Source organism: Tachypleus tridentatus, chromosome 13 (genome assembly GCF_004210375.1).
Source record: "Tachypleus tridentatus isolate NWPU-2018 chromosome 13, ASM421037v1, whole genome shotgun sequence".
NCBI lineage: Eukaryota > Metazoa > Arthropoda > Merostomata > Xiphosura > Limulidae > Tachypleus > Tachypleus tridentatus.
In genome coordinates, this window is record NC_134837.1 from 184,830,246 (window position 1) to 184,846,101 (window position 15,856).

The 15,856-nt window shown below is 32.8% G+C and overlaps 1 protein-coding gene across 2 annotated transcripts in view; it reads right to left on the reverse strand.

Annotated features, from left to right (window-relative positions):
• Positions 1–15,610, reverse strand: part of LOC143239940 (B-cell receptor-associated protein 31-like) — a 33,256-nt gene extending 17,646 nt beyond the window's left edge. Inside the window, exons 1-5 of one of the 2 annotated variants that reach the window (XM_076481613.1) lie at positions 15,457–15,610; positions 14,177–14,315; positions 11,773–11,873; positions 4,363–4,510; positions 1,309–1,435 (exon numbers count right to left, since the gene is read on the reverse strand). In XM_076481613.1, the coding sequence (XP_076337728.1) occupies positions 1,309–1,435; positions 4,363–4,510; positions 11,773–11,873; positions 14,177–14,268 (468 nt within the window). In that variant the 5' untranslated portion in view covers positions 14,269–14,315; positions 15,457–15,610. Of the gene's footprint in view, positions 1–1,308; positions 1,436–4,362; positions 4,511–11,772; positions 11,874–14,176; positions 14,316–15,320 lie in introns of both variants that reach the window. The other variant, XM_076481612.1, reaches the window with a different exon arrangement.
• Between the last annotated feature and the right edge of the window lie 246 nt (positions 15,611–15,856).

A 15,856-nucleotide genomic window follows, 5' to 3' on the forward strand; every position in this document is an offset into this window, starting at 1 on the left:
TATAGATTTAAGATAACACTGCTTATGACACCAGCATTTCCTGTAACACACTTGTTACATAGTCAATATTTCAGTATTTGGAAGGTATAACTGTTGCAGAATAAACGTTTTCACATTGGTAATGTTTACAAACAGCAAATAACTGAATTTGTTAGTCTAAATATCATAGTAAAAAATTCACTTGTTATAACATTTGAAATATTTGTAACTTTTAATTTAACATCAATCACATTACTAGATATAAAGATAAAAGCTTTGAAACTGCTGGTTTACAATCCTACTGAGCTACTCATAAGGACAGTTGTAGGCTCTTTAGTTAACTTTATTACTAAAGTTACAAACAGTGTATAGTTATAAATAAACAATAAACATATAGATTTACAACATTGTGGATCTGCCTGGTAATAGATTAACAATACAAAAAACAGCAAAAAGTCCCCCTTGTTTTAAAGTAGTATAATAAAACAAGTCATATATACATACAAATGTTTGTTAAATTATTGGTTATCACAACTGTATTCAGATTTTTCATCAAATCAACATAGACTAGTTCAATTACTTCAGAACTGACAAGATTATTTCTTCTCTACTTTGTTATCACAATATAATCTGTGATAATTTCACTTCAGTAAATTGTTACAATATGTTCTAAGGATAAATTCACATTCACAATTTAGATCTATCTACATCAAACTGATTTTAGTTATGTATTTATAGGTGACAGTCCTAAAATGTTCCATACATGGAGATATCATGATGCAATAATACTCAGTTAACACAATGAGAAAATATTAGAAGGTTCTAGTAGCATGAAGGAACAATCACCAATTCATAGAGAGAGAACTATACAAAGTATGAATCATAAACAGTTATGCATACAAACTTACAAGAAACTACTGTTTCTAAAAATAACTAAATTTAACACTCACACTACATAAACTATCTAAATCTTAACACTAATATTAAACTTAAGTTGAAAGTTGTGCAAATCCAACATGTGTATTTTCACCTACACCACAACTGCACATTTAAATCACTTTTCTCATACAACCATTACAAAATAACTAGTATGAATTTATTAAACTTTGATCATTTATTTGATCTTTAAAACTACAACTAAATAAGAATGAATTAGAACATGTAAGTTGTAAGTGATACCACAGCTGATAAATCCAAATGAATTTTCACGTTAAAATCATTGGCAGACTTTTTGAACTTTGCTTTTTATATATATATATATATAACAAATAACATTCTAATAAGAACAAATTTTTTACTAATAGATGTCACATATAAAAACAATCCTACTGTTTCCAGTTCCTTCATAAAGTTTTCAGCCTGCTGCGATGCACTAGCAGCCTGTTTCATGAAGGCCTCATTCTGAGCTAACATGAGAGCCTGACTAGAAATGAGGATAAGCAAACGCCGGATAATCCTAGAGAATGATACAAACATACAGTTAAAACTTGTTAAATGAAACAATACTTTGAATTAAGTAAATAAAATGGAACAAGTATTGTTAAATATATGTAGTTATTGCTTCTCTAAACTCCTGTATACCTGAACAAGACTTGGACCACTGATTGCAACAACAAATGTATCTTAAGACAGCTGGTATAGGTATTAAAAACTTTTATTAAAATAAAGAACAATGTTTTGACCTTCTTAAGTCATTTTCAAGTTATTTTCTACTTTAATTTAATAAAAGTTTTAATATTCATACCAACCATCTTGAGATACATTTTTACTTCAATTGAATCAGTACTGACATGCACATTTTTCAAGGCCTACCACATGGACCTTCAGAGTCCATTGAATCCACCAAGGCAGAGAAAGTAACTGTATTTTGTACAGGTTACTGTTGCTACCACTAAAACCAGTTAGAAAGTTCTTTAATTCATTCTTCTACCAGATAGCAGATGCTGTCTCTACTTTTCAGATAATTTTAAATGAAACAGAAAAGCACTGGAATTAAAAATAAATATATAATGGTAGGAACTCTTTAAGAACCTGATATAGTTCAAGTTAACAGCAGGTTTGGTTTGTCTCGTTAGAAGCACTAGTGATTGAGAAAGACTTGAATACATCAACCAAGATTAAATCACAACATATGCTAGTTGTTTAAGCTTCCTGTTAAATATTTTACCTATCAAAACTCGTGAACAACATATATAGCAGTTTTATGTAAATTATCTCAGTTAACAAAATATACTCAGAATTATGTATTTCTGTCTTTCCTTCCATAACTAAATCTAAATGTAGTAAGAACACATCTACACAAGTCTGAACCAATTTTAAAAGTATTAACACAGATGATTTACCTAATATCAACTGTCCTTTCATATAGGAAGATTATTACAATCTAATGTGTTATTTAGATGCAGTTTACAAAACAGAATGATCAACCACTTGTTCAGAATTACAAGGACTGGACATAGTTATGTTTATCTCTTCATACACATTAAAAATGTCTTCAATGACAAATACCTAGTACAGGCTACACACTTTTCTTACAAAAATTTTAAGACAAGAAATAAAGCTTTATCATTAGATACTCACAGATTTAAAATAATTGTAAGTTCAGCTCCTGTTTCCATACATCTGGTTAATAAATTATTTTAAAGTTTGTATGTTTTGGTTTAGTTTATTTTACAAACTGATATTAGAAAAATTTATAGAATTAAAATACAAAATAATGATTAATATTTTTTGTCCTACAATTATTTAATAAGATTTTATGATAAAGCCATAATTATCTATCTCAACAAGTAAAAAAAAAGGAAAGCCCAAAAACTGAAAAAAAATCTCACAAAAACAACAAAAGTGTTAAAACTGACAAAAGTTTTGTATCCTTACCACTGGAGTTCATCCATTTAAAAAAAGCAGATTCAACAGATAAAACCACTTATTAAATAAACAAGACATTCATTTCCTCAAAAACTGATTCATTAATTTAAGTATTAAGAGTAGGGCATTAAGAACTATACTGGGCCTAAACTCTTAAATATTAAACCAAGTTCATTATACTTACATTTTATTAATAACTTTCACAAACTTTATTGTTAATTTCATTTTATTATGATTTACTTCATTAATTAGTATATTTAGAGTGGTTTAATTAATACAACTGAATATATGTATTATCTAATTTGCATAGCTTGTTCTTGTGTAAATACACAATATCTGACAAAAAAGTAAAAATAACAATCCAGAAGACTTGCACAATGTTCACTCTTCATGTTATAGACACAATCCTCATTTAAACAATGAGAGTTGGTAATTCAGTCCATAATCCTGGATGAGAACTGCAAGCATTTTACATGAAAAACAAATATTAAAAACACACCTTTGCTTGAAAGTATTACAACAAATAGTCTTAACTCAGGATGATACACACTAATCTAGTAGATCTTTCCAATGTCACAGCTACATTACATTAGCACAAAGTAACATCAATGGGTGTGCATCTACTCTAAATCCAACATTTAGGAGAGATTACCAAACCAAAATTCTAAAATGAGTACCTAACTTCATACAGTGAGATAAGCAAAACTAGAATAGAACAAATTTGTATTAATACATAGCAACCAAACCATTTTATTACAATACATTAGTTTGTTTGATGACAGATTAGAACTTTAACATGCTCAACATTCATTATTTACAAGGAAGCATGCTGGAAGACAAATACAAGCAAGGGTTGCATCTCAGCAAAGTGTTGAATACTATACAAAACTGATGGCACCTTAACTGTTGACAAGCACAAGCACATTTTTATCCATCATGTTATTATTTCATGAATAATACCTTATGGGCATTAATTAATCTTCCAACAAACATGTAGCAACTGTGGTAAAAGAGTACAGACAGAAAAAAAAAAGAAAAAAAAAAGAGGCCAATGGAAAACTTGCAACCATGGTTTAGCTTGCCCAAAGCACTGATAAATATCAGGAGAGCTGCAGGGTCATATGAAAATTGGTAACATCAAATACAACCAAATCATTTCATTAAATTGTGGGGAGTAAATTTAAAAAAGTAAACTGGTCAGGTTTAAAAACATGCTAAATACAATTACATGGTACAGTTTATTTGTTACACAAAACGTGAATGAAATGTAAATTATTGTATTAATGATAAATTGGTAATATAATTGCAAACACTCATTTGTGACTTGTCTACATGTATCATCCTGTGTATTTCCTGTGTATTCATCACATAAAATAATTGGTTTTATATATCAGAAAAAGTTGTAATGAATACACAGTAAACAGAAAATAAAGTTATAGAAAACAAGTTGTATATATCAAGTGATACAGAACAGTTATTACTGGGTCCAAACATAACATATTTGTTTATACTTACAGCCACAAGAATAGAGCAAACCCAGAGATGTAAAAGTTCCTCTCAGCCCGAAACATTCGAACACTGTGTTGTAATTCTGCATCCAAGTGCCCATGTTCCATTTCCAGCTTTTTGCCTTCAGCATGTTTCCTCATCTCACGAATAGAACCTGCAAATGAAACCAACATATGAATGGCAAAGCATCTTTTATTGTAAAACTACAGCTCAAAATCACATTTCATTAATATAAGCAGAATACACCAACAACTTAACCAAATAAACTATTAACGTGTAGTTAAAAAAAAAAGTCGCAATGCATTTCATAGTGGCTTTAAATCATCATTAAACTGGTATTGTTCTAATGGTTTGACAACAAATAAGGTAGCTATTGATTTCCCTATAATAAATTTTATCATTAATAGTTAAGACTAAAATAGATTTTAAAAATAGATGTATTTTGTTATAATAAAATATGCAAAACTACATCTTGAGTGACAATGTTATTAATGACCTTCACATATCACTCTCACCTTACATCTACATTCTTTCCGATCTACAACCCCAAGGGACTTAGTCAAGTATGAAGGTTTCTCATGCTAATTGTGGGGTTTAGATAGCTGTGGTGGGCACAGCATAGATTGCCTATTCTCTTGCTTTTAATTTAACAATAAACAAATTCTGAGCACTATTACTGCAGAAGTTAACATCATATTTCTACATAAATCTTATTACAATCAAATTGTTTAAATCACCATTTCTCACCCTTTATAGTAAATACCTGCACAATACAATTTTGTCTTGAAGCTCTAGATATTTCTAGCACAACTATACCAAAATCTTACACAAATAAAACATGATGTAACCATACAATCTAGGAATAATTGGGTGAAATGCAACACAATTACTTCTGTTCTACACCACTGTTAGTTACTTAATAAGAAGAACATATGTTGTTCATATTTTCACTGAATTTCATTATAGGAACACCTTATGTTTTGATAAATTTCTATAAAGCTAAATTGTTGGTTGGTTGGTTGTTTTATAGCACAAAGTAGCTAGGCTATCTGCACCAAACATCTGGTAAAAAGTTAAAAGTAAATTTAGTAAAATTCACAAAAGGAAATTAAGGTAAAACAAAACAAAGTTTAAAAATAATACAAATACCATAAAACCAATGTTTACATCTAGTCTACAATGTTAAGGGAAAAACTACAGTAATAGAAGTCATAAAGGACTTTCTGCAGCATAACTGTAATTATAACTCGCCAGTAAGACTAACAGGTCAGTACAAAAACCACCGTCAGTCACTTGAAGTTGGCCTTCCCAGTCCTGGTTCTGAGTTATATGATGTTACGGCTAATTTCAAAAAGTAAAAAAAGTTTTGAAAGACCTGTAACAAAGTTTTATAATAACTCGCCAGGATGACTAACGGGTAGTTCAAACAGCAGTGTTAGTCACCTGAAGTTGGTCTTTCCAGTCATGGTTTTGAGTAACTTGCTGTTACGGCCATTTTCTAATTTCAAATCCAACTAGATGGACTGTGATTCTTAAAAGGAAGTCACATTAAAAAAGGTCTAATGTATAAATTAAAAAAATTAAATAGCATTAATAAGATTAATGGCCTTTAAAAAACTAAAAACATTTCCAAGATGGACAGTGTCACCATCACCAATAACACTGTCTAACGTTATGGACAAACCTAAGGATAGAACATGTTTAAAACGGTGTCATCATTGAGTCGTAACAATGGCAAGAAAGTAAAATGTGGCTTATTGTGATTTGAGTGTCACACAGACTACACATTGGTGCATCAGTTCCAGATAAAAGAAAACGAGTTAAAAAACTGTGACCAATGCGTACTATAGTTAGAACAACTTCCTCTTTCCGATCTTTACGGAAGCAAAACGGCCAAAGTCCAATGTAGAATTATATTTGGAAAAGCTTGTTTTTGCATTGCTCACTCCAAGTTTACTGTTAGCTGACATGAAGCCGAGCCTTGAATATACAACCGTGGTCCATGTATGGAACAGGCACAGTAGTGATAGTGCCAGAGCATATAGATTTTGCTGTGATGTCAGTGAGCTCGTTCCTGTAAATACCAACATTGCCCAGTATCCAGAAAGACTGGATAGAAATAGATGTTAGAGAGAAATGGGCCAGGGGATAATACATGCAACCACTGAGCCACAATAACCATGGCAGAGTCCACACAGTCACCTGATTTCGAACCATCTGTATAAATAGAAATGGAAGGATGGTTCGAAAGATGTTCAGCAAATAACAGACAGTATTTCCAATCGGGAGTATGATTTTCTGGGATGACTTAAAGATGGGTCACATTTGAGGATCAAGGGACCACTCTGAGGGATAAATTCTGTCGGTCTGGCAAAACAATATACCATAAGATTGAAATTACTGAGAACAAAATACCAGAAAACGTATCCCAAATATATGGGTTCAAGGAAAGATGCAAAATTTGGCCACAAAGGAAATGAAAAGGGGGTTACCTCAGTGGTTGATACAAGTTACCACTGTAGAATTGTCAGAATGGATCACAACAAGCAATTCATGATTGCAAGACGTAAGTGATTCAAAGCTCATCATACAACCAAAAGCTCCAAGTTGTTGATGTGGTAAGATTACTTGGTTGTAGAACATTGTCCAGAAGCCTCCTGCTGATCAACCTCCATCCACCCACCCAAAAAAAACAACATATGTAAGTATTAATGAATGATGATGAGGAAGCAGTAAATCCAACAATGCAGATGGTCAGTGAAGAAAGGAGGGAGGGTCATGGAAGAATTCAAGGGATCCTGAGGAAGAGTCCATTGGTTCTGCAGAGTTTACTGAAGTGATCACTATGTGCCTGATCCAAAAAAACAATTGCTTCCAGAGAAGCCCCTTATCCCCAGAAAGTGATAATACCTCGTAAGCAAGAGAGGGAGCAGCAAAGGTGTGGAAAACTGAAAGTTCCATTTATGGAGTTGAAGGGGAAACAGTTGGGCACAACTGAGGTGGGAGTTGAAAAAACCCACAAATGGACAAGATATTGAACAAGGAAATATAAAACACTCCTCCAACTTGATAATCTACCCAACCTGTGCAACTTACGACAGGAGACAAATGTAATGTGAAGACTATTTCTGAATGAACTAACATAAGCCAGTTGTCCATGTTGTGGTGTAAATGGATACACCTGAGCATGTGTAGGTTGGGCAAAAGCTCTGATCACTCAACAAAAGATATACAGAGCAAAAAGCAAGCAAAAGAGCAAGATGCAAAACTGGTATACAAACCCATGGGGACAAACTGAAACTACTGTTTGCACCAAGGAGAAACAAGAATGTACAGATTGGCATTCTAGAAATATTACTGGCTATGGAAGTATAGTATTTCATAATAGGATCACTGGCATACAGTGAAGTCACCCAATGTTGGTGGTCATTTACAATCCCAGAAAGGCAGCACACCTGATAGTGAGAATGAACTAACAGGTTTGATAGATCTGTGATAGAAAAGTACATTTCCTCTAACAGATATAGAATGGTAGTAAAATCCCACAGTAATAAAAAGGATACACATACAGGAGACAATATGAACATGGAAATGAATTGTCCTTCTGACAATATCTAAAGAACCCAATGATCAGTTACAAATTCTCACTAGAGAACAGAATTGGTCACACAAGCCACACTGGACCTGAACCCACAGGACAGTCACCAGTATTGCTAGTGACAATAAGACTTGCATCAATAAACACGATGGAATATGGAACCCATAGTGGAAGGAACAGGTAAAGAACAGGAAGATGTCAGGTGTGAAACAGGAACATGGGATTTCAAGGGCCCAAGATGAGACATTAGAGACACCAAGAATGAAAAGATCAAATGTTGCCTCACAAATCACAAAGTTTCAGGAATATTTTTAGAAATTGATTGTTGGAGAAAAGGTAGTCATCCATAGATCCAGAAGGTAAGTGAATGGTAAACAACAAACTTGAGAAAAGGCAGTATGCCTCTTCAGAAGATCACAACAGAAAAAAAAGTGTGTAAAGAGATAGAGCTGACGAGAATAATTATGCCAGTATATAAGTAATAAGGGGCAAGGTATCAACCTAAAATGTCTCAGGAGATCAGTGAAGTGCCTCAGATAAAAGGTGTGTGGTGGACAAGTACTGAAGAATAGTTATAAAGTTAAGACAAAATAATGAAAAAAAATGGACCTAGAATAAGTGGACAACATTATCATGCTAAGCCCCCCTATTGGTAGTAGTGATTCTAACTACTGAGAATGAAGAAATGTTTTATTTGCTTGATAACAAGCCAAGACAACTTGAGACACAGCTTGTAGAGGGCAAGGTGTGCTAGCAACAGCTTACAACTGATAAACTAAATGCTCAGTGTGAACCTCAACATCAAAAAGAAAGGAGAACAAAATACTGAGATGAAGGAATGTAATAAAGAAATAGAACTGTAAAAAATTGGGGAAATAGATAAAATGAACATCTGAAAAATCGTGGCTAAAAAAGAACTGAATTAGGCCCAGTAGATTCTGTACGAGAGGTGTGGGAAAGCACAGCATTATCAGAAAGAGACTTAAAACCCCTGTAGTTACAAACAGGTTCAGCAGGCTCAGGAGGAGTGCAGTACTGTCAGGAGAAAGTTCACTCAAATAATGTTCAATCTCCTAACAAATTGGGGTAAAAAAAATTCCTCAGTCAAGTCCCCCTCCCACCCCTTAAGCCTCTGCAATTGTGCCAATAGCAGGTGGTAGAACCTCCAATGTGGAAACACAACTTCAGTATTCATGATAAAATGATGAAAATTTGAAAATAATTTATATAAAAATAAAATCTCATTGCTGAAAAATTTTAAAATTAATAAAGTAGTGAAAGATACAAATGATCACGAACAATATTAACACATATGATGAGGGCACATTCACAACACCTATGAGACGTGATAGTTCAGTAGAATCAGTCGTGCACCAGGAGGTGCATCACATTCCTACTGTATGAAGAGTCCTCTTATGATTTGCTTGAGATGCAATTAAACCATGATAATTATGGTATGCATGGAAGTGCAAGGCTTATGATACGTGAAAAAAATGTTTGCATATAGAGAGTAGCACTAAACAAAAATATATATACACACGTGAGAAAAGGTGACGTACCATATTAAAAGACAATCAATGCATTAAACAAGAGTGACAAACAATAGAGATGTAAGATTCATCTATAACATGTACTGGGAACAAAAAAGTGTTTGAAGGAAAGTCATAAAAATATTCAACGTTTACACAGAAGGGATAAATAGATGAGCTTCCAACAATAATATGCTAACAATACAGTGCTAAGACTAACTTAGTGAGTAGGAAAAGTTTAGAGAATGGATTGAACATTAATATACTCTTCAAAAAAAAAAAAACGCAAAAGGCAAAATATGAGACAAATTGTTGACAAGTTTATTACAAGTAGTTCTGTATGACATGTGTGAAACTTTGCACATTCACTGCTGAACATCCAAAGTCTGCAAAGGCGAAGTCCACGCTCACTAGTTGAAGTTTAACGTCACTCAACGTCAATAATGAGTATGCCCCCCGTGAGCATCAATAACTGCTTGGCATCTCCTGCCCATGGAAGCGATGAGATGATGAATCACATCCTGTGGAATGGCTGTCCACTCAGCCTGCAAAGCTGCTGCAAGCTGAGGTATAGTCTGCAGTTGAGGTTGTCGCAGACGTCGGTCCAACTTGTCCCAAAGATGTTTGATGGGGTTTAAATCTGGTAATCTGGAGGGCCAGGGAAGAACGTTGATGTTGTGGTGTCTCAAGAAGACAGAGGTGAGTCGGGCTGTGTGAGGATGGGCGTTGTCATGTTGAAAAACATTGTTGACGTTCACCATGATGGGTTGCACATGGGGCCTAAGAATCTCGTCAACGATTGCGTATGGTCTGATTGGAAATCCTACGCAGCCCTGGTATGGTTGAGGCAGTAGACGCTCCAGTGGTGGTCCTATCCTGAAGGTGACGTAACCGGATGTTGCGATCTTGTGCGGGCGTGGTCACACGAGGTCTGCCAGATCGTGGACGGTCACGATCCATGTTGTTGGTGACACTTCCATAGCCTTGTGATGTGCTTGGGTGGACATTCACAGCTCTGGCAACATCTGATCGAGATTCACCTGCTTCCAAGAGACCAATGGCGTTGTTGCACTGTGCTTCAGTCAGTCTTGGCGTAACTGTATTGCGTGTCGGTGGCTTAACACTGAGCTATGGAAACCGAGAACCCATCACTTTTATAGGGATTTTGCACATGTTGCACTTGCAGAACATGCAGATCTCTGAAACAAATGTATTGGACACGCATGCATTTTGGCGAAAAATCCAATGTTTTCCTCCGTTTTTAAAGTGCACAACTTTTATTGTCATTTTGGTCTGACAATCAGTGTCTTAACATGTGTAACATCACATACTCTGAGTTTGTAACGTTATTACATATATTTCTCTTTAAAATAACAAAAATATCCCTTTTGCATTTCTTGTTTTGAAGAGTATATAAAGACAAAAGCCATGGTTGTGAGGAGACGTAAATGAAAAGGTTAATCAACAACAAAGTGGACAGTCACACACTAGAACCAGTGGATAAATATGTCTACTTAAAGGAACTAACAACTGAAGAAGTCAAGAGATTAATAGAAATTGCATTAGCAAATTTCTTCCATATTAAAAACAAGAAACATTAGGTTATAGAAAAAAATGAAACTTGTGAAATGTTGTGTACTATTTTTTTCTGTATGCTAGAGAGACTTTGAACACAAAAGAATTTTGGACCAAAATGGAATCATTGGAAATGTGGATGCTTTGAAAAAGCCAGAGTATAACACATATATAGAAGTACTGAAAATTGTTAAAACAAAGTGTACTCTAATAATTGATGTACACAAGAGAAACTGAATATTTTGTATCAGAACAAACAAGAACCAAAAAAACTGACTGACGTCAAGACAGAAGGTTGTAGAAAGATAGTGACTGGAGAAAATGGGTCACATGTCATGGAGTGATTGCAATCCAGTTAAAGTAATCACATGACAAAAGCACAGGACAGATGACATGGCTAGTACTGACAGATACTCTATGCAGAGCAGCTACAAGACGTGAATTCACACAATAACTACAGTTACACGTACTTGATTAATAATTAAAAGGCATTCTTTATTTAATCTGCTCAAACTAGAGATAAAAGAATATATAATAAGACTTGCTTTTGTATTTTTTAGTATGGCTAAAATAAAGGATTAGGTTTATGTTTCCATAAAACATTTTTAACTTCAATATGTTTACAGGAATATTTTTTACTGTTAGTTTTATCTAGACTTTTTCCCATGTGCAAAACTGTAGATTTAATCTCAGAATGAATATTAAAACACTTACCAAGAAAAATAAGAAAAAGGCCAACAATGCATATAGTAAAGTAGACATTAGCTTGGTTTGTCACAGCCTGAAAAAACTTTGACCTGAACATCCTGTGCCATCTAGTGTATAGTAAAAAAGACACTATTATTATATGATGTAAACAGTCTTATTAAAAAAAAAGTTTAGTTCTTAAACCAGTTTACTACTAGTCTTGAAAAATAGGTTAGAAACAATCAAATTGTGACTAATTTGGAGATTCTTTCTCTTTTTATTTTCTATAGGTTCTGATAGTTGATATGAAGATTTAAAATAACAGGTCTGAGTGATTTTTATCTAAACTTGAATGGTCAAATAAGCTGTATATTGATTCAGTGCAAAGCAGAGAATCTTACATGTCTAAAAAAAACAGACTTTACTGTATCTTAAGACATTACTGGCATACTGTAAAATCTAACAGATGAAATATTAAATAACATTTTGGTTTGATTATTAGATGGTTCTTAATTTCTTGGAGGTAACAAGTCATTATTACTATAAATACACATACTTAAACCTAATTTTCTTAACTAATTTTTAAATAAAGACTCCATAAAGTCATCTAATGTACTTTTAATGTTGTTAGATAAATTAATTTATATTAAAGACATGCATAAATATTATACGCTACATAAACTTGAAAAATTATTCCATTTTTTTTCTCATTATCTTAGATAAAACACTAATTTATTGAAATTACACAAACTGGTTGGATGAAAAGAGAAATAAAGACAAAAAATATTGACTGACTGATAATTTTAATGTCTTCACAGATAACAAAATATTTTAACCAATCGAGGAAACAAACAATAGCTATGAATAGTCACAGTTGTGTATGTTTTCCAAATTCTTACTTAGCAAACTTAAAAGACAAAATGTTATCAAAAAAGGTTATAGCATAAACCATTTTCATTCATCATTTCTTATGGATAATACAAGCTATTTAGCCTACTCCATTTTTCAACTAAATATCAAAATGTCTTCTTATATCCAGTATTTATCTCTAAAATACTCGTCAAATCCTACTTTTAAACTTTATCAATGTTGCAGCTTCCAACACACCTGGCAGGAAACTATTACAGACTCAACACTGCCAGAAAAGTAATTATTTTTATACCCAAGTTTTCCATGTTTTAAAACTTGTGTTTAGTCATAGTACCTGTAGTTTGTTTCATTTTATAAAAAGGTCATCTTGATTTACAGATTCCAAACTTGTAGCCACCATAAAAACATTAATTATGTCCCCCATCCCAAGCCTTTCTCAACCCCTACCCCTTCAAACCTTGAACTGTCCTTTCTCAGAGCTCTCTCCCACAACATAATTTCTCTTGAATCACTTGAAGTAAAAACTTATTTCAAATACATGAATTTTCATAGTATACAAGATTGATTCCTAAGAGTAAGACCTTAAAATAACTGAAATTCTGGAACAACTCTTTAGGCTAAGAGAGAAGCAAAATGTTATAGAAAAAAGTTAGTGAAAGAAGGATATGGTACATTGTCAGTGTGATAGTAATAAGCTCAAAATGTGAAATATCTAACTAGTTTACAGAAATCTGTCAGTGTGATAGTAATGAGCTCAAAATGTGAAATATCTAACTAGTTTACAGCAATCTGTCAGTGTGATAGTAATGAGCTCAAAATACGAAATCTCTAACTAGTTTACAGCAATCTTATATAAAACCAAAAGTACCAATACAAATTTCATTAAGATAAAATTCTTATGTACCAGTGTAGTAAGTGTATTACTCAAGAAAGTCTTTGATAAGGTTCCGTAGATATATTAGATCCATCTCAAAAGCATTAAAGCAAATACCATCAATACAGTTATATTTATGTACTACATAAATATGTAGCTGGGTACAAAATGGAATGGATATACTAAAGTTCAACACTTGTACTCTAAGTCAGAAAACTGCATAGAGAAAACATTTACACTGAAGGAAGAAATCACACATGTAAACCTTTGATGTCTACCGCAGCAACAAAATACGTATCAAAAATGTTTCATGTGGTGATTCAGTAAGTAAAAGTAAAGCCACCTTTAGAAGCAAATTGAAAAGTTCTTGTGTCAAAAGAAATTTGTTGTTGTTCAAGTAAAAAGAGCAGACAAAGATTAGAAGAGTAGTAATACGACAACAAAAACTAGTTCTAAAAGAAGTATAACCAAGATAGAAAAAAAACAAAGATATCTTAGAGAAAGACAATTTTTTAAAAACAATAGACTGCATGATTTAAAATATTTGATCATTACTACATGACAGTACATGCCAATGATGAGTAGGATTTAAGGTAAATATAGATCTTCTACAAACAAGTTTCCATGTGTAGACATTTCAAACTTCTCTGCTAGACAAGAAAGAGTTAACACTAAATGTAATCTTACCTTGTAGGTGAAATTAAAGGAAGTAGCAGTAAAATCACAAAGCCTATCTCAGCATACAAAAACCCAGCTATGAGCATCCACTGAAGACTCATGGTTGATAGGGATCTTTCACTTAGTGAAAATATAAATATGACACAAACTGTAGAGACAACAAAGTGTATTTTTAGTTTCCCATAATGTAACAACATGTACCTACAGAAAAATACTTGAAACTTACCATTAATCAACTTTTCTGACCACATAAGAATGTTTGTAAATTACACCAAAATTATGAGCTTCAAGCATGAGTGGATCTATTTACAGCTTTACCAATTATATCAGTCACTAAATACTCTACTGGCTCTTGACACTGGTCATTCTTTGAGCACAAGTTTCTTCACAAAACCACTTCAACAACTCCACATCATGATAATGTTCATTAAGAGACAAACTAATAGTAATATATTAATTCACACACACAAATGGAAATAATAAGAGAAATTTACATTACATTTACAGAAGTCACAAATGAATCTGACAACTGAACAATGAACTTATTAATGGTACCAAACATTACCACAGATGATACAAGAAAAAGCTGTTTAATTGCACAATTCACTAGCACTTTAATCTGATCCTTTTGTTTTATTCAGAGCTCTACATTTTATTTTAAACCATCCATACAGTTTATTAATGCATAACTGGAATATTGTTCCAAATTTCTCATACTTTACACTCCCTTGTGATTACACTGTAATCGAGTCAATTTGTTTTCCTTTTAAAATAGATCCACAATTTTATTATTAAAAGAAAAAAAACTTTTTAAAACGTTTATTTATCTATTTGGCTTCCACATTCATATGTTTATACTGCAAAATTTAAACTAGTATTCAAATGTTACAGGTAAAGTCGTATAATCATGTTTAAACTATGGCTATAGACATATCCTATTTCGGTGTCGCACGTATGAATATCAAAAGATTATGGCTTAAATACTAGCTCATAGTCGTTTAAAAAAAAGATATGTGATAAAATTCGTTTCTCAGATTTTCACATATTAATTTATAACACAATTAAAAATTCACTGAACTCAATTTATATTTAAAATTTAAATTTTAACATTGTCACCCTCACTTGTGTCAATTAAGTATTACATCGGACTCACCTATCTACGCCCATCAGTTACTTAGCGATAAACCGGAATTAATTATATTAATATTCAATGTTTTAATGAAATTAAGTTATAGGATAATATTAACCCTAATTCACAGTGAGAAGTCAACACACAAACAGATACTTGCTTTTAAATTTACTGGCCTACGTAACCGAAAGTAAGAAATTCTTTACAGATCACCAGAATAAACATACACCTTCGTGCGACTAAATTACCAAATTAATGCCTACAGTGACTCGACTCTAGTCGCATGTTGTGAAATTATTCGAATAGAGGGCAACGATATAAGTTAAAATGTGCTTGGAAATTTCTCGTCACGTTTCACCTTATTTGTTTATATTTTCCCATACTACGTTTTACTTTTTTGTATTCAGTAAGTTAGGAGTATTACAAGTATCATATTAGACCATGTTCGTAAATAAATACTTGAAAGAAAAATAATAAATAGAAAATGAAACTCAACTTTCCGTTATTTTTCCTAATCTCTCAACCAACTCTACTTCTTTTAGCCATCATCAACATGTGAC